Source organism: Schistocerca cancellata, chromosome 7, assembly GCF_023864275.1.
Source record: "Schistocerca cancellata isolate TAMUIC-IGC-003103 chromosome 7, iqSchCanc2.1, whole genome shotgun sequence".
Taxonomy (NCBI): Eukaryota; Metazoa; Arthropoda; class Insecta; order Orthoptera; family Acrididae; genus Schistocerca; species Schistocerca cancellata.
In genome coordinates, this window is record NC_064632.1 from 445,757,569 (window position 1) to 445,782,994 (window position 25,426).

Below are 25,426 nucleotides of genomic sequence, written 5' to 3' on the forward strand. Positions count from 1 at the left end.
CTAGGCGGACAGTTCGTCTGTGCGCTCAGCCAGTTTAGTTGTCGTCATACCGATGAAAAAGGCTGTGCAGTGCAGGCATGTCAGCTGATAAATGACATGTGTTGTTTCACATGTGACTCTGCCTTGAATTGTGTATGTTTTACCAGTAGTGGGGCTGGAGTAGGTGGTTGTGGGGGGGATGCATGGGGTAGGTTTTGCAGTGGGGTAGATTACAGGGGTAGGAACCGCTGGGTAGAGAAGGTGGTCTGGGAATATTGTAGGGTTTGACAAGGATGTTACCTCCATAACATCCTACAACGTATGTACCATTTGGCTTCTCCCACCCAACACCAGTCCCTCGGAACTGCGGAATGGGAACTTGCACTCCAACACATCCTTTCATCCCGCCATCCCCCTGGACTGAACCTACGTTAACCAACCTCACTCCCATTTACTCTTCAGTCTTCTCCTTTTCCCCTCTCCTCTTTAGCCAACACATCTTTTCATCCTACATAGCTGTGTTTATCTTTATACTATATACCTCTTTACTTCTGTATGCATCCTCTTTGGTTTGTAGCCGGCACAGTACTTAACAGTAGAATATCTTTGGCTTCCCTCTGACAACCATACCTCCATTCTTGCTACCCTCCCTGTTTACCTTTCCCTGTTGCTTAATAACCTGGGTTGTGAGTAACTGAATCCACTTTCCCTTCTTCCCTTTTTTCCCCTCTCCCCTCGCTGACGAAGGAACAAAGTTCACTAAGCTAGGAATGTAAATTTTCTGTTCTGTTTTGTGAATCTATCGGCTCTACTGAGCTGAGGTAAGCACTGGCCAGCCCCTCTATCTCTGTTAGTATTTGTTTCACATCTTTGCCAGCCGCTGTGGCCGAGTGGTTCTAGGCACTTCAGTCTGGAACCGCGTGACCGCTACGGTCGCAGGTTCGAATCATGCCTCGGGTATGGATGTGTGTGATGTCCTTAGGTTAGTTAGGTTTACGTAGTTCGAAGTTCTAGGGGACTGATGACCTCAGATGTCAAGTCCCATAGTGCTCAGAGCCATTTGAACCATTTTTCACATCTTTATGAGATTTTCCATTAATCATTGTAAATGTTGACACATATCAAAGATCTTTACAGAACGTATTGTTTCTTGCTGGGTTTCATTTCCCAGGAATTTCTATACCAGTATATAAAGCCTTTACCACTCAAAGGGTTGATAAGTTTTACAGGGTCGAGGGAAAGTATATTGCCACTTAATGCAGAAAAAAAAATGTACTTTCACCTGGGAGAAAGTGAATTTTCACCTGGAAAAGGCGTATTTTTAACCAGAAAGTCCGGGGATTTTTTTCTTGTCCGTGTATACACCCTATAAATGATTAGCATACATTTAGAAAACTTTCACATACTTTCACATGAATAACACTATATGCAGACAGTTGGGGGTACACACATTCTGTGGAAGGTGGTGAATGGCGTCCGGCACTTAGAAGAATGTAGGACCTAGAAAACTGGTCATTTATGTCATTATTTAAAGTGTTATTGGCACATATGGAATAATATCTTCAAGAGCTAATAATGACCAAGCTTCAAGATTTATTTTTTGTATTTACTGTAGTTCTTTTATAGATTACAAATTTTAAAATAAAACCAACCTTCCATAAATAGTATGAGGTGAGTTACTGAACAATTCCTTCCTCTTGAGCTTGTAAAATTTCTTGTTCACTCAGCAAATGTGACATATTTGTAACAGAATTACAGAAACCTGCGAAACCTAGCGGGTACATGCATGAAATGTCATCAACATGATCACATATTGGCTCAGCCATTCGCAAAAGCGGCAATTACGTTTGCTAATGTTTCTTTTGAAATAATTCTGGAAATTGACAACAGAAGGCATCACCTGTCAAGGAACAGATAGTGAGACCTCCGTACATTGTTCTCATATGGATGAGTCAGTCCAGTTTTTGAGCATAGGCGGCTCGTACAGTGAGAAAATCGTGCCTCAAGCTATACTCGGATGTGGTCCTTTGAACACAGCATTGTGGCCTTAGTTATGCTCGGGCTTGGTCTCCAAAGTGTTAAATTACCCATGCGAATTCCATTAATAACCATGCTGACCCTGCACTGATATGGGACAGCGGCACAAGGAAAGGAAGAGAAGATCAATTCAAACTGAGACTAATGGCATTGTAAAAATAGAAAAAGAAACATTAGGTATAGGGGTTACATGCTCCCCAGAAACAATTTCTTCCACATTCTCTCTCTCTCTCTCTCTCTCTCTCTCTCTTTCTTTCATCTTCCCAAAGAATGATCTTAAAGGCAGAAACATGGCTTCAAACTGTCAATCAGATGCCAGAGTTATGCATTTCTGCAGGCTCAAAACATCTTGTCATCACTCTGAACTCTACCTAGAAAATAAATTACTAGAACTGGTTGAGTCTTCTCCATGATAGTCAACCGACACAGTTTTCACATATATACACCAACTGGAAACAATCTGTTTTGTGAAACTCAGTGCACTGTAGTTACACATCAGCACCAACTCTGGAGCTGATCACATGCTTTTCTGAAGATACTTTCACGTATGGCTCAGCAACTCCATCGATATTACACTGCTCAATGCCGTCCATCACAAAACTATGAAACTGATGAGTGGCATCTTTTGCACACGTCTCACCAACAGTCTTCTAGCAGGGGCTGGAGTCCCACAACTAAGAGTCCAGTGACAACTCCTACTTGCAAATTATGCAGTCATTCATTCATTCATTCATTCATTTCTATGCCTGGTCAGCATTTCCAAAAAATAGCAGCTGTGATAACTTTGTCATTTCCTTCATAAACATCGTGTTGTGCACCGGTTGTCCAAGAGGGGGCATACAAATAGGTGGCTTGGATCTTCGTCAGCCCCGCAGTTGCAAGAGGTGTCTGTGCTTGTGGGAAGGATTCCCCATTTCTTCAGGTTGGTCTTGCATCGAGGGATGCCCACTCTTAGGCGGTTGAGGGACCTCCATACAGGGTATTGTAGGTTTTCGCCAGGAGCTAGTTCTTCTTTTGGTGAGCTCTACGGGCAGTGAGCTCTTCCATGTTGCAAGACAAATTGCCTCTGGTGTTCCCTCGAGTGGCACAGTCCTACAAAGGAAATTCGTGCAGGATTTAAGACGGGATGTTGCTGCCTGATGACCATACAGGGGATGTCGGTGGCCATTCTCCTGCTTTGTTCTCTTATTGTCTCCGGCAGTGGCCCTCCAGATATTGGGTGGGGCTATTCCAGCAATCAAATACAATTTCTGCACTGGTGTTAGCTTCAAGCATCCTGAGATGACCCTTGTAGTATTGTTGATCGCAATATCAACTTACTTAGCATGAGTTGAAGTGTTCCACACAAGAGCAGCATACTCAGTGGCTCATGCACAAAGTGCAAATGCTGAAGTACTTAGGAGGTGCAGGTTGGCTCCCCAGCTGCTGCCAATCAGCTTCTTAAGTATCCGATTGCTAGCAATGACTTTCTGTTTCACATTTAGAAATTGCTGCCTGTACGTTAGAGCCCTGTCCAGTCTGACACCTAGATAGACTGGTGTTGGGCAATTTTTCAGTTGCTCTCCTTACCATGTGAAATCCAGCTTTTGCTGTAATTCACTGTTTTATAAGTGGAAGGCACTCAGTTGAGTTTTATTGGGACTGGGCTTCAGGTGGTTGGCAACATAGAATTTGGAGAGTTCATCTATTGCTAGAGACAGTTTTCCCCTCTACTTCTTTAAAGGTTGGCCCCTGAACAGGTACTGCTATATCATCGGCTTAGATGAAGCACCTAGTATTTGCTGGTGTTGGTTGATCATTTTTGTAGATATTGTACAGCACTGGAGCAAGCACACTGCCTTGGGGAGGCTGTTCTTCTGCGTTCGCCATCTATTCCTCTTACCCTGTAATGAAACTACAAATCTTCTGTTCTGCAGGAAGGTGCTAATAAGGGATGTTAGTTGGTAATCCTTTGTAAGGTCATACACTTCCTTCAACACTTTCCTGTGCAGCTGTTAGATCAACAAAAGTGACTCCAGTAATCTCACCACCCTCAAAACTGTCCTCGATGTGCTGGGTTAGATTAAAGATCTGACTACAGCATGATTTGCCAGCATGAAAGTGTGCTTGTTGTGGGATAAACTTCACTTTAAGGGTTGCACTGATTCAGTTAAGTACCAGCCGTTCTAATATCGTGATGGTGTGGCATTTTTTGTTATCATTTGGTTCCTTCCCAGGTTTAAGTACTGCAACGACTCGAGACTTCCGCCACATTTTGGGGATGTGTAGCTTTGTGACACAGGTGTTCATTAGGCTTAGTAGCCACTCCATCGTTTCACAGCCGAAGTTCTTTATCTATTTAACTCTAAGGTCATTGACACCTGCAGCCTTATGCATCTTCAAACTGGAAATGACAGCTTAGCGTTCAGCCATGGAGAAGGGATCCCTAAGAAAATAATGCTCTGTTTGGGTCACGCTGAAGAGCTTCTTTGGGCATCCTTCCTTAAACTTTGCCGTTCGGCAGGAGCCGGGTTGCTGCTTTATTAGGAATTTACTCGTAAAATTGCCTTGTGATTTTACAGGATCGCCATTCAGGTTTTTAAGCAATTTCCAGGTTTGTCTACCGTTCAGCTTCATGTCTATATTCTCTACCAGGTTACTCCAATTGGTCTTGTGAGTTGCTGAAATGGCTTGTCGTACACTCCTGGAAATTGAAATAAGAACACCGTGAATTCATTGTCCCAGGAAGGGGAAACTTTATTGACACATTCCTGGGGTCAGATACATCACATGGTCACACTGACAGAACCACAGGCACATAGACACAGGCAACAGAGCACGCACAATGTCGGCACTAGTACAGTGTATATCCACCTTTCGCAGCAATGCAGGCTGCTATTCTCCCATGGAGACGATCGTAGAGATGCTGGATGTAGTCCTGTGGAACGGCTTGCCATGCCATTTCCACCTGGCGCCTCAGCTGGACCAGCGTTCGTGCTGGGCGTGCAGACCGCGTGAGACGACGCTTCATCCAGTCCCAAACATGCTCAATGGGGGACAGATCCGGAGATCTTGCTGGCCAGGGTAGTTGACTTACACCTTCTAGAGCACGTTGGGTGGCACGGGATACATGCGGACGTGCATTGTCCTGTTGGAACAGCAAGTTCCCTTGCCGGTCTCGGAATGGTAGAACGATGGGTTCGATGACGGTTTGGATGTACCGTGCACTATTCAGTGTCCCCTCGACGATCACCAGTGGTGTACGGCCAGTGTAGGAGATCGCTCCCCACACCATGATGCTGGGTGTTGGCCCTGTGTGCCTCGGTCGTATGCAGTCCTGATTGTGGCGCTCACCTGCACGGCGCCAAACATGCATACGACCATCATTGGCACCAAGGCAGAAGCGACTCTCATCGCTGAAGACGACACATCTCCATTCGTCCCTCCATTCACGCCTGTCGCGACACCACTGGAGGCGGGCTGCACGATGTTGGGGCGTGAGCGGAAGACGGCCTAACGGTGTGCGGGACCGTAGCCCAGCTTCATGGAGACGGTTGCGAATGGTCCTCGCCGATACCCGAGGAGCAACAGTGTCTCTAATTTGCTGGGAAGTGGCGGTGCGGTCCCCTACGGCACTGCGTAGGATCCTACGGTCTTGGCGTGCATCCGTGCGTCGCTGCGGTCCGGTCCCAGGTCGACGGGCACGTGCACCTTCCGCCGACCACTGGCGACAACATCGATGTACTGTGGAGACCTCACGCCCCACGTGTTGAGCAATTCGGCAGTACGTCCACCCGGCCTCCCGCATGCCCACTATACGCCCTCGCTCAAAGTCCGTCAACTGCACATACAGTTCACGTCCACGCTGTCGCGGCATGCTACCAGTGTTAAAGACTGCGATGGAGCTCCGTATGCCACGGCAAACTGGCCGACACTGACGGCGGCGGTGCACAAATGCTGCGCAGCTAGCGCCATTCGACGGCCAACACCGCGGTTCCTGGTGTGTCCGCTGTGCCGTGCGTGTGATCATTGCTTGTACAGCCCTCTCGCAGTGTCCGGAGCATGTATGGTGGGTCTGACACACCGGTGTCAATGTGTTCTTTTTTCCATTTCCAGGAGTGTAGTATTTCACCAGCTTGAATCATTTCTTCTGCAAGTGGATCCTCGTCATAGAGAGTTTGTTATTGTTCTAACAACCGTTTGTCATCACTGGACATGCCTGGAACATACTGAGTTCTACATCCTCTTGGAATAGTTTTCCTTGAAACTTATTGGATGCATTTGATGACTACTACAGGATTCACAGTGCATATGACAGGTCTATGTTGGGTACAGGGTATGGGCCCTCCGACAAACAAAGATGTTGTCTGGGTTGTATCCTCTTTTCCACCTGCCACTGTTAAAGGAAGGTGGGATCTTCAGATCGTAGATCAGATGTAGGTCATGAGCCTCAGCCCAAGTTTTCTACACTCATTCCATTTGTGTCAGTGTCTGGGTATCCCCATGATGTGCTTCTGCAATTGAAATTGCACATGACAAAGTTCATGTCCTGATCATTGATGTTGCCTGGTGTTTTAATGCTGAAATCGGCATCGGTTGTTTTGTAGGCTGATATTACATAGAAGAATGGAGTTAGCTCTGTGAGGAGCTCGATGTTGTTTTCAGTCAGTGAGGCTGATGTGATCTGGCAAAGATGGCACTGCCGTATTTGTCGTGAGGCCTTTCCAGTATTAATTCCTTACCAGCAATTCCTGGACAATGTTTAGTACTTCCCCTGTGTGTTTCCTGGACTAACAGAATGTCACATGTATATTTTTGCTACTAAAACTTCTTTCTATCGGGAAAATCCCTCGGCGTTTATGGGGGGGGGGGGGGGGGGGGATGGTCTTTAGAAAGACAGGTCAGGATGCAGTCCATTTGAATGGAGACCTGTTACCTGTTGTGAAAGGATATGCCATCAGCGCACTTTGTAGCGTCTTCTGACATTGCCCAGGGTACACCCCTTTGCTACTAATTTCTTGGTCTTCTCTTATTGCAATCTTCGTGGAGGTTCCTTTCATGTACCCCAATTTTGCAGTGGCAGTTCTCCAGATGCTAAATCACCCAGTCGCTCAGTTCTTTTCCACCATTATCAATACAGGCTCTTTACGAGCTGACCCAGAACAGACAAACCAACAAGGACGCATCTGGAAGCTCTGAGAAATGACCTCAAACTTCCTCCATTGGAATGTGCAAGATTATCTTGTCCTGCTGCATCTCTGTGGCAAGTAACATGGCCTGTGCCACAAGTCATAGGAGAACACCAATCCAATAATTTTCTGATGATTGCTCTTAACAACTGAGTGAATTTTGCTTTTGCTTCCAGTGATCGTTCTGAACAGAAATCTTTACTGAATGCTTCTAGAGTGTTTACTGCTGAACTTACTGCAGTCACCCAGGCCCTGTGTCACACAAAATCTCAGAAGAGTAAGCTCAATGAGCGAAGCTGTTTACAAACTATTATCTGTGTTACACCCACAGTGTATGTGAATGTAACATTCAGGACCAGCTAGCAGAACAGTACATTGCTGGCATCCATGTTACTTTAATTTGGATGCCATGCCACTTGGTGATTACAGGAAATGAACTGGCTGATTAGAAGACAATGTCTAAAGAACTTCTCAGCATCAGAATCTCCACCACTGTCGTACAGTCCCAACTATGGCACCTTATTCTCAAAGGATGGGAAGAAAAATGGCCAGCTAGAACAACATACAACAAATTAAGACTGGTTAAGGGAACCACAGCTGCAAGGAAGATGTCTCAAAGAGCTTCTCAGAAAGAATGTCTTGCTGTGCAGACTGCACATGGGCCACAGCAGTTGTACCTAAGGTTTTTTTCCCAAAGTGATTGACCCACTGTGATGTGAATATGGTGCTGCCCTGACAGTCACCCATTTACTTGTGGAATACATTATTCTGAACAACATTCAGAGAGGACTGAAGTTGGATTATTCATAACGCGTCCTACTTTTTGACTTGAAGTAGCTGCCAAGTGAACTCTGCATTTTATAAGATTATGCAGTTATTATAAAAAGCTAAGAGTCCCCCTTGTTGTCGTTTGATATAGGGGATGAGCATGGAAGGTGAAACTTCTGCCAGGAGTGGCCACCATCTGGGCCCCCACTCCCTTTACTCCACTACTGTGCTGTGCTACTACTACGACAAAAAATCTGAAAGCCTGTCATCTTACTTATTTCCCTGAGGATTACACCTCTTCACCATCGCTACTGGTCTCCTGGAAAGCAACCATCCGTTTTGGTGTGCATCAGCTACTTTTTAAACATTCTGTCTTTGTAGGTACCAGTGACCATGCAGTTTGGTTCCATCCAGCAACAGTCATTGTCGTAGACATGTTCTCATACTATCGCCTACTTTCCATTATGAAGCTCATATTATTGGATGTTCTTTCATTATTTCATATGCAGTAGGTAGACTATGAATATATTTAACCTACTGATAAAATGAGCATCATACGCTTTAATATGTACATTTGTCAGATGTGGTAAATAATCTTCACCGAATTAAATGTATTCACATACATGTAACTTTTCCTTTCCACAGATACAAGCCAGCAATGGTGAAGTGACTATTACAAATGATGGGGCAACAATTCTGAAGCAGATGAATGTCACACATCCAGCAGCAAAGTTGGTAAGTAAATTCATCCACCCATTGCTGCAACTGTTTAACTAGAATGTAGTTGTTGTCGATTTGTGTGTGTGTGTGTGTGTGTGTGTGTGTGTGTGTGTGTGTGTGTGTGTGTGTGTTTGTGGGGGGGGGGGGGGGGTTGTTTTTTGTGCTGCCTGGTGAGAATTCCATTTTTCACCACTACAGTTGAGACGTACAGCTTAAGTCTTATTTTTAAAAATATTATGAAGCTGTACCTTGTGTAGTATATAAGTTCATAGTCAGAATCTGCATAGTGTAAAGCAGAAATGGCAATAGGTTATCTTCATGCTACCATCCTGAAGTATATCACATCAAAGCATAACTTTTTTAAAACAAAATTTGTCATTCACACTTCAAAAGTGACACCAACATTTTTATTTTAATGCATTATTTAGGTGACAAAAAGTGGGTTCTTTGAGTAGACAATTGTATTAATATTGTGTACTTAATATAGTGAATTGCAGAGAAAAACAGGATGTTGCACAGGACAGTCTGACAGACATAACAGAATGGTTGTAACAGAAATGACGAAATTTTAGGTAGTTCTGAAAACAAACAATTGGTAGAGAGGATTCAAGAATTTCATTGTATGCTGATTTATGTATAAGGTAAGGAAATTGGCAACCCAAAAATGACAGTTTCACCCTTTACTTTTGCTTGTGGTCTTTGGTCCAAAGGTTGGTGTGGTACAGATTTCTACACTATCCTATCCTGTGCTAGCCTCTTCATCTCCAAATAACTACCGGGTCATTCCATACCAAGTGGTCTAGAGATTTCCACACTACTGTCATGGATATTTTGATAAAATATTGTGTGACCATTTGCACTTGTTCCCTGTAAACATTGCTAAAGCCGCATGATCACCAATTAAATACTTTTGGAGATATCTTTATTTGCTTGACCCCTAGTGCAGCTATCAACAGTGGGCTGTTAGTGAGTTTTCAGCAACTTTTAAATATATCTCCAGCAGTACTTTCTGGAAAGGAACAAAACTAGATCATCCTTTACAACATTTTGCATTCTCTTAAAAGCGAAGTTGGTCCAAAAAATAGATGCTAAAAAATGTGAAGTTAAGCTTTTCATATCTCCAGCAGTGCGTAATATATTTAAAACTGTGTGTAATAACTTACCTGTACCAGGTCTTAAAACATAAATTTTCATTTCCTAACTATTTTCCAGTAGTTTACAAATTGAGGGCAAAGTTAACGATTTTTGTAAAGAAACCAAAAGGTGGTTCTTTAGGTAACTTTTATGATAAAGAATCTTTTGCAAACTCTTTAAAACCTTTTGAATTAGAAAGACAGTGTTTTAAAGTTCTAAAATTCTTATTTTGGTTTTGCAGTGCAAGCATGTAAGACTCTAAAAGACAATGACAAGGTGGAGGCGAATTGAAAATATACCCCCATTCCACTGCTGCTTAAACTAAATCTGACATCTTTTATTCTGTTCTACACTTGCTTAGTACTCTTTGGGAAAGGTAATATGGAAAGTCCTGATGATAGGAAGTGAGATAGTCAGAAGAACATGAAAAACTTCAAAAAGATGTGTGTTTTGTCATGCCTCGTCATGACATATTTCAGCCTGTTTTTATGCTGTAATTATTACAGAATCAAACTGATTAGAAACTTCAAAATTTAATTGTGCTTTACTAAGGCACTGGACATCATGATAGTAAGTTGTTTCATAAGAGGTACAACAAACATTTTATAAACAGTCTCCAAGTTATACACCATTGTCACAATGTGTGAATTTTGGTGAAGTTCGTAGCAGTCTGCCTGACTTTTTTTTTGGAAAGGATTCATTTTATTTCTTGTGCGAGTATGTCTTTTTATTCTGCAATGCTATTGACAGGCTAGTTTAACTTCAGTTTAAATTACAGTATATTTTGTGTTTGCATAGTTCGCAATTTATTGGAACATCATTATACAGATGGAAAAATTGTGTAATGTGTGGCTGTGGTCCATGGTGGCTTAACCACTACTGCATCCCCATTGTCAAAGGGGGCAACACCCATTAGCTTTGTAATAGCAGCCATGGGTGGATTTCTTTCACTGGTTCCCAAGCCTTATGATAATTTTCTTCAAGTCTCAAAGACCAAAGCTAGAAGAGATCTCCTAAGCTAATGTTTACTTCAGACTATTTGAATTTTTGTCAGGTTTCTTTAATTTATGTAGAATGTCACTTGGAAAACTATCCTGGCGGCCAGATGATGTCACTGATGGTGGTGGAATAGCAGCAATAATGTGCTGTTCCAGAACACAGTATTTGTCACTCCTCATGGCCAATAAAATGGATTTGTTGCACTATGCGGTTGCTTAAATGTTATCAGAGTATTTGAATGGTGTGCTCGATGCCACGAAAGTTACTTTTTCTGTGCTTCTGTGATGCTTAACGGTCTGGCTCAAGTGAAACCTCATCTGTACCATAGAAAAATGGTTATAGTGCAAATAAAGAGTATTTGGTTTTTCACTGTTACCCCAAGAAATTAAGTTGTATCACTTTCTTATTACGAACAATCTTTTGTGAAATATAAATAATTGCAAATTTATATTTGCAATGGAAATGGGAATTTTGGGTGCGATATGTAATTAGTAACAATATGACATGCATTTTTCATAAATTATGATCAGGTATGTGTTAATCATCATATATTTGATGACTCATATATTTAAATGATTTAGGTATTTGAATTGAATAAATAAATAAATAAATAAATAAATAAATAAAAAGACCAAAGTGGTATTCAAACCAGTTATCAATCAATTGTTCTCCCATGCTGCTGATTAAGCCACACAGCTTGTCTACAAAAAAGCCTAACTTTATTGTTACTCGGAAAATTGTCAAGTTTCTCGAGAATTTCTGAGAGCTGTACCAAACTGCTTCGCGATTTGATATTTTGAGTTCTGAATTTCACATACCGTAAATAAAAAAATAAATAAAAAAAAAGGAAAATCCAATTGTTGATTGATCACCTTGTCTGATGTCATATCTGCAATCTTCTGTATCACTAGCACCAGAAATTTTTCTGTAAACTTGTGAAAAGCATTAAGAACAACTTATTTCTTGCAGATTTTTAACAGTCTTCCTGCATGTTTCACTATGGAACAGAAAGCAGTGTTAGCCATATTTACAGTACATATTAACAGTGCAACAATCAGCGCACAAGCAGCAGGTTTAGAGACTGCTACTGTACACCGTTTTTTAAAATCAAAATAGCCAAAGTATGATTGAAAAATATTGATGGCTCTTAATACATTAGAATGTCTTAAAGTTTCATTTACAACAACATAGTAATAAGATATGTAATGCATTAGTGGAACCTACCGTATTTGCCTGAGTATAGGATGACTCTGATTATAAGATGATCCCCTTTTTTTGAAGAAGCCTCTGAAGAAAATTTTACGTGTATCGTATTCTGACTAATCAGAATTACAAAGTGTTTTTTTGACATAAAGTATCTACCTAAAAAGTTAACATCCTGCCTATTATAAATTTATTCAATTTGTTGTTTGTCTAAATTTTGATAAAACAGGGAGAAATAAAGTAATGAAAAGAAATGGTTTACATTAATTTGTGAACCCTTTTTAGCAATATTTTTTGCTTAGTAACCCTGTCACTATTTTTATCATCATCCTAACAGCACAGCTGTAAAATTTGTATCTTCATTGTCACAAATATTTGGCTGTTTCTTCCGAATATGTTGTAATTTCTGAGGTTGTGGTTACCGTATGACCTGAGAACACAACTGTTTTTATCTTTATACATAACAGCTCTCGCTTTCTCTACTGACATGGGAATGTTACAGCGTCACTTGCTTCCAAACATATTGTCTGCCCACTGTGCTCTCATTGGCTGCTAGAACTAGGTGCTGACACACCCTCATTTGTTCCCATCTTACTTCATGGTGAGCGTCAATAACATTATAGTATGAAGCTTGTACACCACTGCCCCCTATCTAGACTTTCACTACCTTGTGCAGAAATGAATACTGTTGTTGAGTGTTTGTACAATTTTAAATTCAATTCAGTTCCGACTACAAGTGTTTTCAGGCAAACTGCTGTATAAACATGGTAGATGTCCCTAAAAAGCCAAAGTATGCAGTATAGATGCTTATGTTTGGCAGTGTCACATAATTTTCTACCGGCGCATTGCAGCAAGCTGATATCATTGTTCTCCCTCCAGCCCTTCTGTAGTGCTGCCCTTCAGCAGCTGTGAAAAATGGACTGCAGTATCTTCAAGTGTGCAAGTCATAAGTAACAACAGCAACTAATACATGAATAAACGAGCACCAATATGATAGTGACTTGTGTTGGAACTGTCTCCATACTGCCATAATTTGTTCTCACAACTGTTATAATCAGTTTCATAAGAATGATTTCGTTTATTAGGCATTTCATTCTGGTTTAAGTTTTCCTTCTTGTTTCACCTGAATTACACCATCGTGTTCTAAATCTGATTAAAAGATGGTAATGTATATACTTGCTATTCTAATATGTGAGCAATGTCTGAATTTCTCATTACAACCCACTTAGTAAATCATTAGCCTCTCTAATCAAATGAAATATTGATCTCAGTTCAGAATAGAGTAACGTTTTTTGAAGGGGTACATTTGCCATTCTGAATGTAGCCTTCGCTTAAAAAGCTACTTAATTGTTTGTACATAGTACCCATACATATATTAGAACTTTTATTGCAAATCTGTTCAAATACTTAGTTTCCAAAGTGATAAAATTTAATGCTATTTCCTCTAGTGTTTCACCAAACTTGTCACATTTTAAGCAGAGCAAATGATTGTTGTAACAACTAGTTCATAGTTTCTCGTATGTCCTTTGCACTGGTTCTGTATGCGTCAAATGTCATGTGTTGTGTGGGCAACGTTGATACTGTATCTAGCACTTTGGTGTACCGGGAAATCTTGAACTTGTTCGAACACAAGTATCATTTGCCTAGACCTGCCCTTCTGAATTCTTCAAAATAAATTTGCGTGTAACCTCAATATCCAAAGCTTCATCTGTAAACGAAAGACAACCCCAGTATACTCTATTAAACATTGTAAAAATGTTAGCCTCAGCAGCAGTAGTTTAATCTGCGAATGTAAGAAAACCCTATACGTTTTGAATGACGAATTTGGGAAAAACCCTCGTATTGTAATCAGTTAAATATAGTACTTCCAAGAGTGTAACAGCATCAGCATGCTTGTACTATGGCTCTTGACCAGTTATTGCATTTGTGTTTGTTTACATCAGATTTATTCTTACAATGAAGGAAGTATAGAGACTTACATTTCTTCTTTAGCCACTCCTGCTTAGCCATTTTGCACTTCTGGTCACCCTCAATGTTAGACATCCGCATTTCCCTTCACCTGCTTCATTTGCAGCTTTTTTGTACTTTCTCCTTTCATCAATTAAATTCAATATCTCCTGTGATCTCCAAGGATTTCTACAAGGCTTTGTCTTTCTACTTATTTCATCCTCTGCTGCCTTCACTATTTCATCTCTCAAAGTTACTATGCACGTGTCTTCTACTGTATTCCTTTCTACCATTTCACTCGGTCATTTCCTAATGCTCCCATTGAAACTCTGAACAACCTCTGGTTCTTCAACTTATCCAGGTCCCATCTCATTAACTCCATGTCTTTTTACAAATTCTTCAGTTTTAATCTAAAGTTCGTGACCAATAAATTATGGACATTCCACTACTGACCCGGAAAGTCTTTCAGTTTAAAATCTGATTCTGAAATCTCTGCGTTACCATTATATAATCAGTCTGTAATCTCCCAACCTTAAATGATACTTAAACCAAGTGTTAGTGATGATTAAATTGTGCTCTGTGCAAAATTGTACCAAGTGGCCTCCTCTTTCATTTCTTTTCCTCCATCCATATTCTACTATTATCCTTGTCTTCCATTTCCTACTACTGAATTCTAGTCATGTGTCACAATTAAGTTTTCCTCTCCCTTAACTACGTCAGCAATTTCTTTCATCTCATCTGTCTTCTTCGCCTGTGGAGGTAGGTGGCAAATGAACTTGTACTGCTGTGGTGGGTGTTGCCTTTGTGTCTATGTTGTCTGTGATAATACGTTCGCTATACTGCTCATAGTAGCTTACCTGCATTCTTGTTTTCTGATTCATAATTAGACTTACGCCTGCTTTACCTCTATTTGACTTACTCCTGTATTACTTCTATCTGATTTTGTATTCATAAACCCCTACTCGCCTGACCAGAAAGCCCTGTTAATCCTGCTACTAATTCCCACTATACACTGAGGTGACAAAAGTGATGGGACAGTGATACATACATGTATACAGGTGGTGGTAGTATCACTTATGTGAGATATAAAAGGGCAATGCATTGGCAGAGCTGTCATTAGTACTGAGGTGATTCATGTGTAAAGGTTTGACATTATTATAGCTGCATGAAGAGAATTAAAAGGCTTTGTGCATGGAATACTAGTTGGAACTAGATGCATCGGACATTACATTTCGGAAATCGTTAGAGACTTCAATATTCCAAGATCCACAGTGTCAAGAGTGTGCCAAAGACACCAAATTTCAGGCATTACCTCTCAACTCTGATGGCCTTCACTTAATGACAAAGAGCAGCGGCATTTGCATAGAGGTGTCATTGCTAACAGACAAGCAACGCTGCGTGAAATAATCGCAGAATCAATGTGACAACTATGGCGAATGTATCCATTAGGACATTGTGGCGATATTTGGCATTAATGGGCTATGCGAGCAGATAACTGACAAAGAGTGCCTTTGCTAACAACACGATGTCGCCTGCAGCACCTCTTCTGGTCTCGTGACCATATTGGTTGGACCTAGATGACTGAAAAACTGTGGCCTGGTTGGGTGAGTCCTGATTCCAAGGTGGTAAGAGCTCATGGTAGGGTTAGTGTGTGGTGCAGACCTCATGAAGCCATGGACTCGACTCAAAGCAGTGTGCAAACTGGTGGTGACTCCAAAATGGAGTGGACTGGGCCCTCTGGTACAATTGAACTGATCATTGACTGGAAGTGGTTACATTTGCTTCTTCAAGACAATTGGCAGCCATTCATGGACTTCATGTTCCCAAACAACAACAAAATTTTTGTGGGTGACAATGCACCATGTCACAGGGCCACAGGTGTTTGCATTTGGTTTGAAGAACATTCTGGACAATTTGAGTGAATGATTTGGTCACCCAGATCACCCAACATGAACCCCACTGACCATTTATGGGACATAATTAATAGGTCAATTCGTGCACAAGATCCTACACATGCAACACATTCACAATTGTGGATGGTTGCGGAGGCAGCGGGGCTTAATATTTATACCGGGGACTTCCAATTACTTGTTGAATCCATGCCTTGTTGAGTTGCTGCACTAAGCCAGGCAAAAGGAGGTTAAAATGATATTAGGAGACATCCCATGACTTCTATCACCTTAGTGTATCTAACTTTATCTTTTTTCATTTTCAAATTTACTAACCTAGCTAGCTGATTGAGGATCTAACGTACCATACTCAGACCCGAAGATTGATAGTTTCATTTCTCCTGAGTAGACCCTGCCCGAAGATCCGAATGGGGGACTGTTTTACCTCTGGAATATTTTACCCAAGAAGATGCCATCATCATTTAACCATACAGTTGAGATGTCGTTGGGAAAAGTAATGGCTGTTAATTGGCTTGCTTTCAGCTATTCACAGTACCAACACACCAAGGCCATATTGTCTGATGTTACAGGGCCAAATCAATCCATCATCCACTGTTTCCCTTGCAACTACTGAAAAGCTGCTTGTGCCTCTTCAGGAATGTTTGTCTGACCTCTCTACAGACACCTCCATTGTGGTATTGTTAAAACACATAAGCCGCCCTACCTCGACGATGTCTGTGGCTCATGGGGCTATCTTTTAAGATAGTGGCTTCAATTAAATAGCACAACTTCTTTATTATAAAGGCTTTTGTACAAAATTTTGGCATTTAAGTAGCAACAGACTGTTCTTCCAGTCATGATGATATCCAAAGACTGGTTTCATACTTCACACATCTATCTTGCGAAAGTCTTTTGTAATCTACATGGCTGTTGCAGCCTATACCAACCTGAACCTGCTTATTGTATTCAGCCCTTAATCTCCCTTTAAAATTTTTACCCACTACACTTCACTCCAGTACCAAATTGACAGTTTGTTGATGCCTCAGAAAGTGTCCAATCAATCAGTTCCTTCCATTAGTCAAGTTGAGCCATAAATTTCTTTTCTCCCCAGTTAGATTCTTAGTTATCCGGTGTATCCGTATAATCTTCAGCTGTCTTCTATAGCACCACATTTCAAAAGCAAGTTTTTTCTCCTTGTCTGAAGTGCTTATTGTCCATGTTTCACTTCCATATATCGACTTGCAAGTTGCCGAAGTGGTGTCAGATGGAAAGACTTTCACCTGGCGAACGGTCTACCTGACGGGAGGCCTAGTCACACGACATTTATTTTTTATTACTTCCATACAAGGTTACACTGAAGACAGATACCTTCAGAACTGCTTTCTTTGCTGTAGGTGTCTACATTTTATATCCTCTCTACTACTTCAATCATCTGGTATTTTACTGCCCAGATAGCAAAACTAGTCCACCACTTTGTGTCTTGTTCCCTAATGTAATTCTCCCACTATCATCTGATTAAACCCACAACATTCCATTGACTGTGTTTTACTTTTGTAGATGTTTGTCTTCTAACTTTTTCAAGACAGTATTTCCATTTAACTAAATTTGGACTTTGATGTCATCAGGTTTCTCACTAATCAGTGAAGTGGCTAAAAAAAGTACCTACGATTATGCTGAGTGTTTTACCAATATATATTTTTGTAGAATTTAGGAAAGCATTGAACATTTTTCTTTTATTTCATATTTGCTTGCTTGTCATCTTATACATTTTACATTTGCTTACAGCTTGTTGAACTCTCAAAGGCACAAGACATTGAGGCTGGAGATGGAACAACAAGTGTCGTCGTCGTCGCTGGCAGCCTCTTGGAAGCAGCACAGAAGTTACTGGCACGTGGCATTCACCCAACAGTAGTTTCAGATGCATTCCAGCGTGCTGCTGCGAAGTCCGTGGAGATCCTTTCTGGCATGTCACAGCCAGTATCTCTGGCAGACAGGGACAGTCTCATACGTTCAGCGGCAACTGCACTTAATTCTAAGGTTCGTTTACTGATTCTTAGTCCTGTGAACTATTTGTTCAGAGTAAATTAATTTTGTGATGAAAAGTACATATACAGTCCAGTGATGGCAACTTGTGCAGAACACTAATATGATAGTAATAAAGCCATAATACCCACATTTTTTCATTTAACTCAGTATTTTTAAACAAAATATGGTTTTAATGGCTAACAGTGTTTTGGGCAAAAAATGCTACACCTTGGTCACGACATGAAACATATCAAATTGGCATGAAGTGCAGGTACATGCAGGAATGTGCAGCTAAATAACATTTCAGTGCAACTGCATGAGGTAGGTAGGAGTAATGCCATCTACATTCTGTATGTAAGGAGGGATTACATAACGAGCCTCTCTTGTTTGTGACAGGATGTTATTTGTGTAAGGGGAATCAGTACCAGTGTGCGCTGGAATTACATACTCAGGACAGTGGCCAATTGAGGCTGCGGTTTGTCAGCAATATTAATGCTCACAGTAGCCATAATCCCAGCTGTCATGCAAATACGGAATTGATGGATTCAGCAGAGCCAATCTCGAGGCTTTGTGGCATCTGAGGTGCCCAGTGCGACTAGTGCCCAAGAGTACAGATATTCTGTCCAGTTGATTTCCCCTCCCCCTCCCCGAGAAACTGACACATCAACTCTCATCAGCAAGTACGATTGATAAACAGAGGATAAAACTGAAGCAGCATGGAATGACATAATCATATGTTATCCAAACTCAGTTCCTCAATACCCAATTGGATTAGAGATTATTGTTGACTTAAGAGGTAGCAGCTCAGTGTACTACTTTCTACTATACTGTGTATGCTCAATAAATAAAATTCCGTTATTTGGTATCTTTGTGGGTGTTAAAATTTTATTTGCCTACAGTGTATAAATTTCATACAATTAACAGTATAATTAATATATTGAATAGTAGGTCAAGGGGAGCAACATTGGTCCAAAATAAGCTGGCCTGGCAGAAAAGTTTTTTGTTGTACAAGAGCCGTGTGATTTGAAAAGCAGTTCTATGACAACCTTCACCCCTTAAGTTTGGTTTAGTGATACTGCCAGTGAAAGTCTTACCCAAAGATGGAGGATGTTTCTTTCTGTTGTAGGCAACATATTGGAAAATTTCAGAAAGTTATGCCATTTCGTGAGCCTAAAGATTCACTTTTTGAAATTTCTACTTTATCCCTCCCCCACGCACGCATACACCAGAAAGTTTGGGTGATAGCAATTGGGGACAAGGTGTGCATTCACCAAAGTGATGAAAATGTGGTATAAAGGCCATTGGAATACAATGCAATGTGATGGCTGCCTACTGTTGGTCACTTCACTGTGTGATAAATTGAAGGACAAAGCTGCTAAGACACTTTGAGGGGGAGAGGAGGGGAGGGAGGGAAGAAATAAAAGCCAAGGGATACACAGTTCCTTTGTAATAGGGAGATGTGTTCATGTTTGTACTTCAGTAAAACTTCTGTTCCGATTGAAAAAATGTAAGGGGACAGTCAAATGAAAATGAGACAGATGGGAAACAATCATATCAAAAGTAGTTCCAAACTGTTAATACATTTATCCAACTGTGAGACAAGATTGTGAAAGCCTTCATTGAAAAAGGTTTGTGTTGCCTATAGAACCATGATTGTCTCTAGGTACGCACATCATTTTCCGAAGCAAATTGAAAGCCAAGAGTGTATTTTCTCAGAGCTTCAAAAATACGGAAATCTCATAGGGAGGGATTGGGAATGCATGGAGGAAGAGATACACATCTGGGTACAATCATGGTTCCATGGGCAACCACAGATGTTGACCATCTTGACTTTCAGTGGGATAAATGTGTAAGCAACTCTGGCAATTACTTTTGAGATAATAAACAGTTTACTTACTTTTTTCCATCTGTCTCATACTAATTTCACTGCTCGTTATAAATTAATAGGGCAGGGCAGAAAAACTTAATTTCAGGTATGGATTCGTTTTTGAAGGTACCAGATGATTATGCTATTACCTAACAAAAAGTTATCAAAAAATATTTTCCATGGGCCTGTTAGATTGTTGATGCATTGTGTTACATTACTGTCGAACAAATACTCAGTTTTGTAAACTGACACAAATTGTTTATAGTTTATCTAAATGTATTAGCTTGCAGGGAACTACCAAATTATTTACATTTTCATTATTTTGCTGCTAATGTACAGAATTCTTTTCTTCTCCTTCATTCACGAAAATCTGAAACTGATTTTTCTATTCATGACTTAGCTATTTCACTTGGGGAGGGATAGGGGAAGACTGCACAGTCAGTTTAACAACGTATTAGTTGTTGCTCCTGTGTATTTGTATGAGGGGACTTCAAAAAGTAAGTTACATATTATTGTGGCTTTTATTAAATGGTGTACTAAATTTCAGTGACACAGATACAGGGCAGTGTTTTTCAACATAGTTGCAAAGATCCTTTACACAGCAGTCAGAACATACTACCAATCGTCCAATTCCTCGATACTAAAAATCTCCTCATTGTTCATAGAGCCATTTGAAAACTGCTGTTTGGATGTTGTCATCAATGAGAAAATCTGCATTAAGATCTTCGTATCTTGTTGCCTGTTTTGGTTGATGTAACAACTGCAGCATTATGGAATGTGAAAATAAGGGCCACCTGTTTGTTTTACCCGTCCATTTCAGCACTGCAACACCCTGTGAGTGAGTGATATGCTAAGACTTCATTTTTCGTGAGTCTTGCATTTTTCAAGGCATTGAGAGGGTCCCAGACGGCAGACCCGTAAAAAAAATATTGATGTAGGTTTAATCTGATCCATCATTTATTAATCAGTATCCAATCTCTACTTTTGAAATGAATTCCAAGTAGTTCATAGAGGTACGAAAATTTATTACATAACCATCTGCATTCTGAATGGAGGCTTAAATCACTATGATTGAAATTGTACAAAGCTTTTTCAACACCAATGTTGTCCATGATTATTATTTATATCTTCGCTGGCAGCTCTTATTCCTTATGAAATCAAGGTTGGCTCTTGTCTTGTAAGATTCCAAGGGACTCCCCTATGCTGTCTTTGGGATGCTAGTAGCTTCATGCTGCACTTAACTGTGAGGTAAGGGTGTCTACTGATGCTCCAACTGGCACACACTGCCTGAGAAGCAGCTCAGACAAGTAGTACATGGGAATGATCACACGTGTATTAATTTAAACCTCATAACTGGGGACCAGGAAATGTAGCATCTATTCTTGACAAACTTCGCATCTATTTTTTGCAAATTTTGCTTCTGTATTTGTTAACATTCACATCTATCTTTTAATTTGTAAATGATTAGATGCACAAATTAGAAAGGTTGACATGCTAATGAGTGACAACAAACAAAGCTTTAGTTCTTTGGAATTGTTAAAAAAGTACTGATTGGGAACTTTTTCTTCAAAAATGGCCTTCATTTTGTTTATTTGGTTGTATTTAAGCTTTCAGATGTGGTTGTTCTGTTGGAAAGCAGCAGCATTTTCCCATTAGCGAACTCAATCCATCTCTGATTTAAGGTCTCTCTGGACATTATTTGTCTTTTCCCGCCCAATTCAGTGATTAAAAAATTTGCAGACTATTAACTTTGATCTTTCTTGGGCGTTTGTATCCATGCGAACCATGCTGTACAGTGCTACAGATAGAAGTGACAAGGCACTTATCGTAGAAATAGGACTGAATGTTTGATAACTCTATTTTAATATTTGGTGGAGAATTTTGATATAGTCAAAAAAGTTACAGATTTTTATTATCCAACTGTTATAGTGCAGAATGCAGGCACTATTGGCTATAGTGGAAGGTGGCAGCGAGTGTAAACAAACTATAGAGTTTTGACAACCAGAGGAGAGAGGAGCAGTGCGGAGAAAAGAGCCCCACCTCACTCTCGCAAGGCAGCAGCATACAGCAGAACTGACTCATTGTCACAGGGATCGCCAATCTCTTCTGGTGTTGTGAGCATTGTAATTGAAATCTGTGATGGACCAGGATTAGATGCTTCACATTTTTCAAAATAAGAAAACGAACATTGTACAACACAAAGCAATCGGGAACAGCTACCGCACAATTGCTTGTTGAGGTTAGAGTAATGTTAATGACACCATTCAGGCCCGATCTCCAGCAGTATTTGATGCAACCACAGTTCAAAACATCCGCCACGTAATTTACAGCATTAAAAGTGTCTGCATTACACCTTCGTTTCAGCATTAGCTAACAAACTTGCATTATGTGGTGTATATCTTAGACCAGTCAACGGCCCACAGTTGGCATGGCACCAGGTCATTGAGTGCATTGATACGCCATTGAATTTCGTACACTTTTTATTTTGAAAACATGGTCTTATGCACATTATCTTTCCAAATTGGGCTTAACCAGATAATGTACTATACCAGTAACAGAAAATTATTTATATACAGAAAATAAAGCTTTTCAAACTATTACTGATAAAATAGTTCATCCAGATACAGTTCACAATGAAATATCATCTACTAAGTAATATTACATTTTGAGGTAGAGTTCACATGTATCACAAAATGCAAATTTTTCCTGATCACTACTCATAACCATTATATCAGTTGCTGACTTGCTTGCTTGTTTACAAATGATTGATAAGGATACAGAAACAGCGCCTCTGGCGCTTATGGAAAAAGCCACACATTCATTTCTGCAAAAATCCTGTATTCTCAGCATCCAGTATATTCTCCCTATACTGTTCGTGAGGCAGAAGGTCTATAAAATCATCTGATGACCATGTTTGATCCACCTTCAACACATATATTTACACAAATAATTTCACATTCTTATTTACCTCACTAGATACTATTGTATTTTTTATGGCTGTAGACAAGCCTCTAACACTAGTATTCGACCTATCTTTGCACAAGACATTCCAATCAGTTTAGAATTTCATTTCTGTTAACATCCAATTTCAGCCAGGTTTCTGTTTCTCAAATGTGTGATGATGAATGCTACTTTAATTAATGTGGACAGTATTCCATCCTGTCTGAAATCAGAGTGTACCTTACCAGGCCTGCGGAGGGATATTTGTCCTATAAAAAACCATGTGTGGAGTCACACATAGTCCCCTATTCCAATAGCCAGTTCTCCCGTGTTTGTGTGTAGTGCACGCCTAACCTCCACCCAAGTGTGGAGGTTGAGAATTTGTTTTAAGCTTTTCACTTTACTCCAAACCAAACACCACTATCGGTACCGGGTATGATGCTGCAAAAACACTAGCTCACCTTCCACACAGTAAATGGGGTTAGTTGCATACATGAAATCACCCACTGATGTATACAAACTGAGGATGTCCTCTGAAATCCGGTGACAGATGACATTGTGCTGACTTGAGCCATGATTTATAGCTGGGTACTCAATTGAAGCTGGTGTAGTCTCCCACACATCCTGGACATTACCTCCACTGACTTTCTTTCCTGACCTGCCCACCATTTCCCTAAGGGGTTCCATCATCTGTTTAACATTTGAACTTCCAGTGACAAGCAGTCCCACCCGCTGAGCTTGTTCTGACCTTTCAGGATGATCTGTCCCAGTCCCAGCTGTTTGAGACATCCCATGCTTGATCAGATGTGCTTTCAGCGGTGGTCAGTACCACAAGTCTTTATTTTTCCTTTCTTCCCCCCTTAAGGCATAGGTAGGGGAGGGGGGCAGCAGTGCAGCTACTATCACCTTTCAGCTAACAGCAAGAGATTTGTAGTCCTACAAATCATCCACATTAGGCAAGTGTCAGCCAGTCAGGACGTCCAAGTTGGAAAGGACTGCAACATCAGGGAACCCATGTGACATCACAGTCTCCAGAGATACTAAAAAGTTCATCTCCAATCCCCTAACACCACCGCAGTTGAGGGCAACAGCATCGAGCCTTTTGAAAATGCTCAATGCATCTTCCAGCTGTTTATGGGCAGTGGCCAATTCCCCTCCATCTGTGCACAACAGGCACAGTCCCTATACCCCTTCAATCAGTTTTAGTCTGTAATACAAGTAATATAATGCCAATCCAAGGAGTTGCTGGGTGCAATCTTTCAGTTCTGCTGCTACTCTACTTGTGGTTTTTTCCTAGACTACCAAGTAACAGCCCACTATGCAAATACATCAGATGCCTGCAAAAACTTATTCTAAGTTAGTATACACTAGTCAACAAAGTAATATAAACAGATGCGTTTCATTTATTCGTGAAAGAATCTGAGGCAAAAACTAAACTAAATCCTGTGTAATAAAGAAAAACTGCTGCTGCTTCTAGTGTGTCCACTGGGCTCTGCAGCAAGCACTGATTCCAAATGCTGCTTATTTATGCGTGTTTGTCATTGGTCTTGTGGATACATCTTATACAGGAAAGAAATGAAATTTGTCATTTTTATAAAATATGTTGTTACCCTTTACTTATCACTGAAGTATTATGGTTGTTTATTGAGGTTTGTGGAGAATTGTTTGTAGGCTTTAGAAAGAGAGGGTGGAAGGGTATCTGATATTTGGGAAATAATAAAACTTTAGGAGAATGTAGTAAACATTTTCTCTTACTAAAAGTGAGGCATGTTTATAACAATCTGCTACCGTAGAGTCACCATTATTGTGTTGTTTTCAGTTATAGTATGTTTTGATATTGAGGGCTGTGACAGTACACTAATGTGCCCATAGTTAGAATATTTAATTCTATTTTTTGTATATTTACAGGTTGTATCACAACAGTCCAGCTTACTGGCACCAATAGCTGTAGATGCAGTCCTCAAAGTGATTGACCCTGCACAAGACACCAATGTTGACCTGAAGGTGAGACTGATAATATACTTAAATATGTGCCCTGTTGTCCTTATAGTTTTACTCCTTTAGTTATATAGTCTTTTTTAATTATGGAGGTGTGAAATAATTCTGATGAGTTACTTGGAAGCTGCATATGTTGCAGTGGTGAGGAAATGCTGCTTAGTCTAAGAGCTAGAAATGAAAGTATTGTGGGTGCCAGTAAAATGAACACACATCCAAGGCTAGTGTTTTGTGGAAGGTAACTTACTAGTGAGGGTAAATATTGTGGGATATCAGCTATAAATCAACATTTTTCAGAAAGTGATGTACTTGCTCTGCAAATGCAATCTTGGGCACATTGTGGTAATACACTTCGTGATTAAATCGGTGGGAAATCCAGGATGGAATGTGACAATTTAATACTTTGTGGTTAATGTATCGTGATCTAACACCATAACTGATGGAACTGGACCTTTCACTGTGCATGTTCTGCCAAATTTCCTGTTTTTCCTGCATCACACATTATACAAATATTCCAAATGTATCACTAATACTAAACTACTTCCGAACAGGCCTCAGAAGGCCCAACAGTATCGATTGGCTGCTGTGTCATCCTCAGCCCTTAGGCATCACTGGATGCAGATGGGCTTGTGGTCAGCAAACTGCTCACCCAGCTGTTGTCAGTTTTCATGACAAGAGCTACTACTTCTCAATCAAGTAGCTCCTTTGGTGGCCTCACATGGGCCTTTCTTGCCAGCAGCACTTGGTATACCCCA

The 25,426-nt window shown here is 40.6% G+C and overlaps 1 protein-coding gene across 1 annotated transcript in view; it reads left to right on the plus strand.

Annotated features, from left to right (window-relative positions):
• Positions 1–25,426, plus strand: part of LOC126091869 (T-complex protein 1 subunit delta) — a 109,243-nt gene that overhangs the window by 20,886 nt on the left and 62,931 nt on the right. The window contains exons 3-5 of the mRNA XM_049907153.1: positions 8,598–8,687; positions 17,630–17,881; positions 24,585–24,680. Coding sequence (XP_049763110.1) covers positions 8,598–8,687; positions 17,630–17,881; positions 24,585–24,680 — 438 coding nt within the window. The remainder of the gene's footprint in view (positions 1–8,597; positions 8,688–17,629; positions 17,882–24,584; positions 24,681–25,426) is intronic.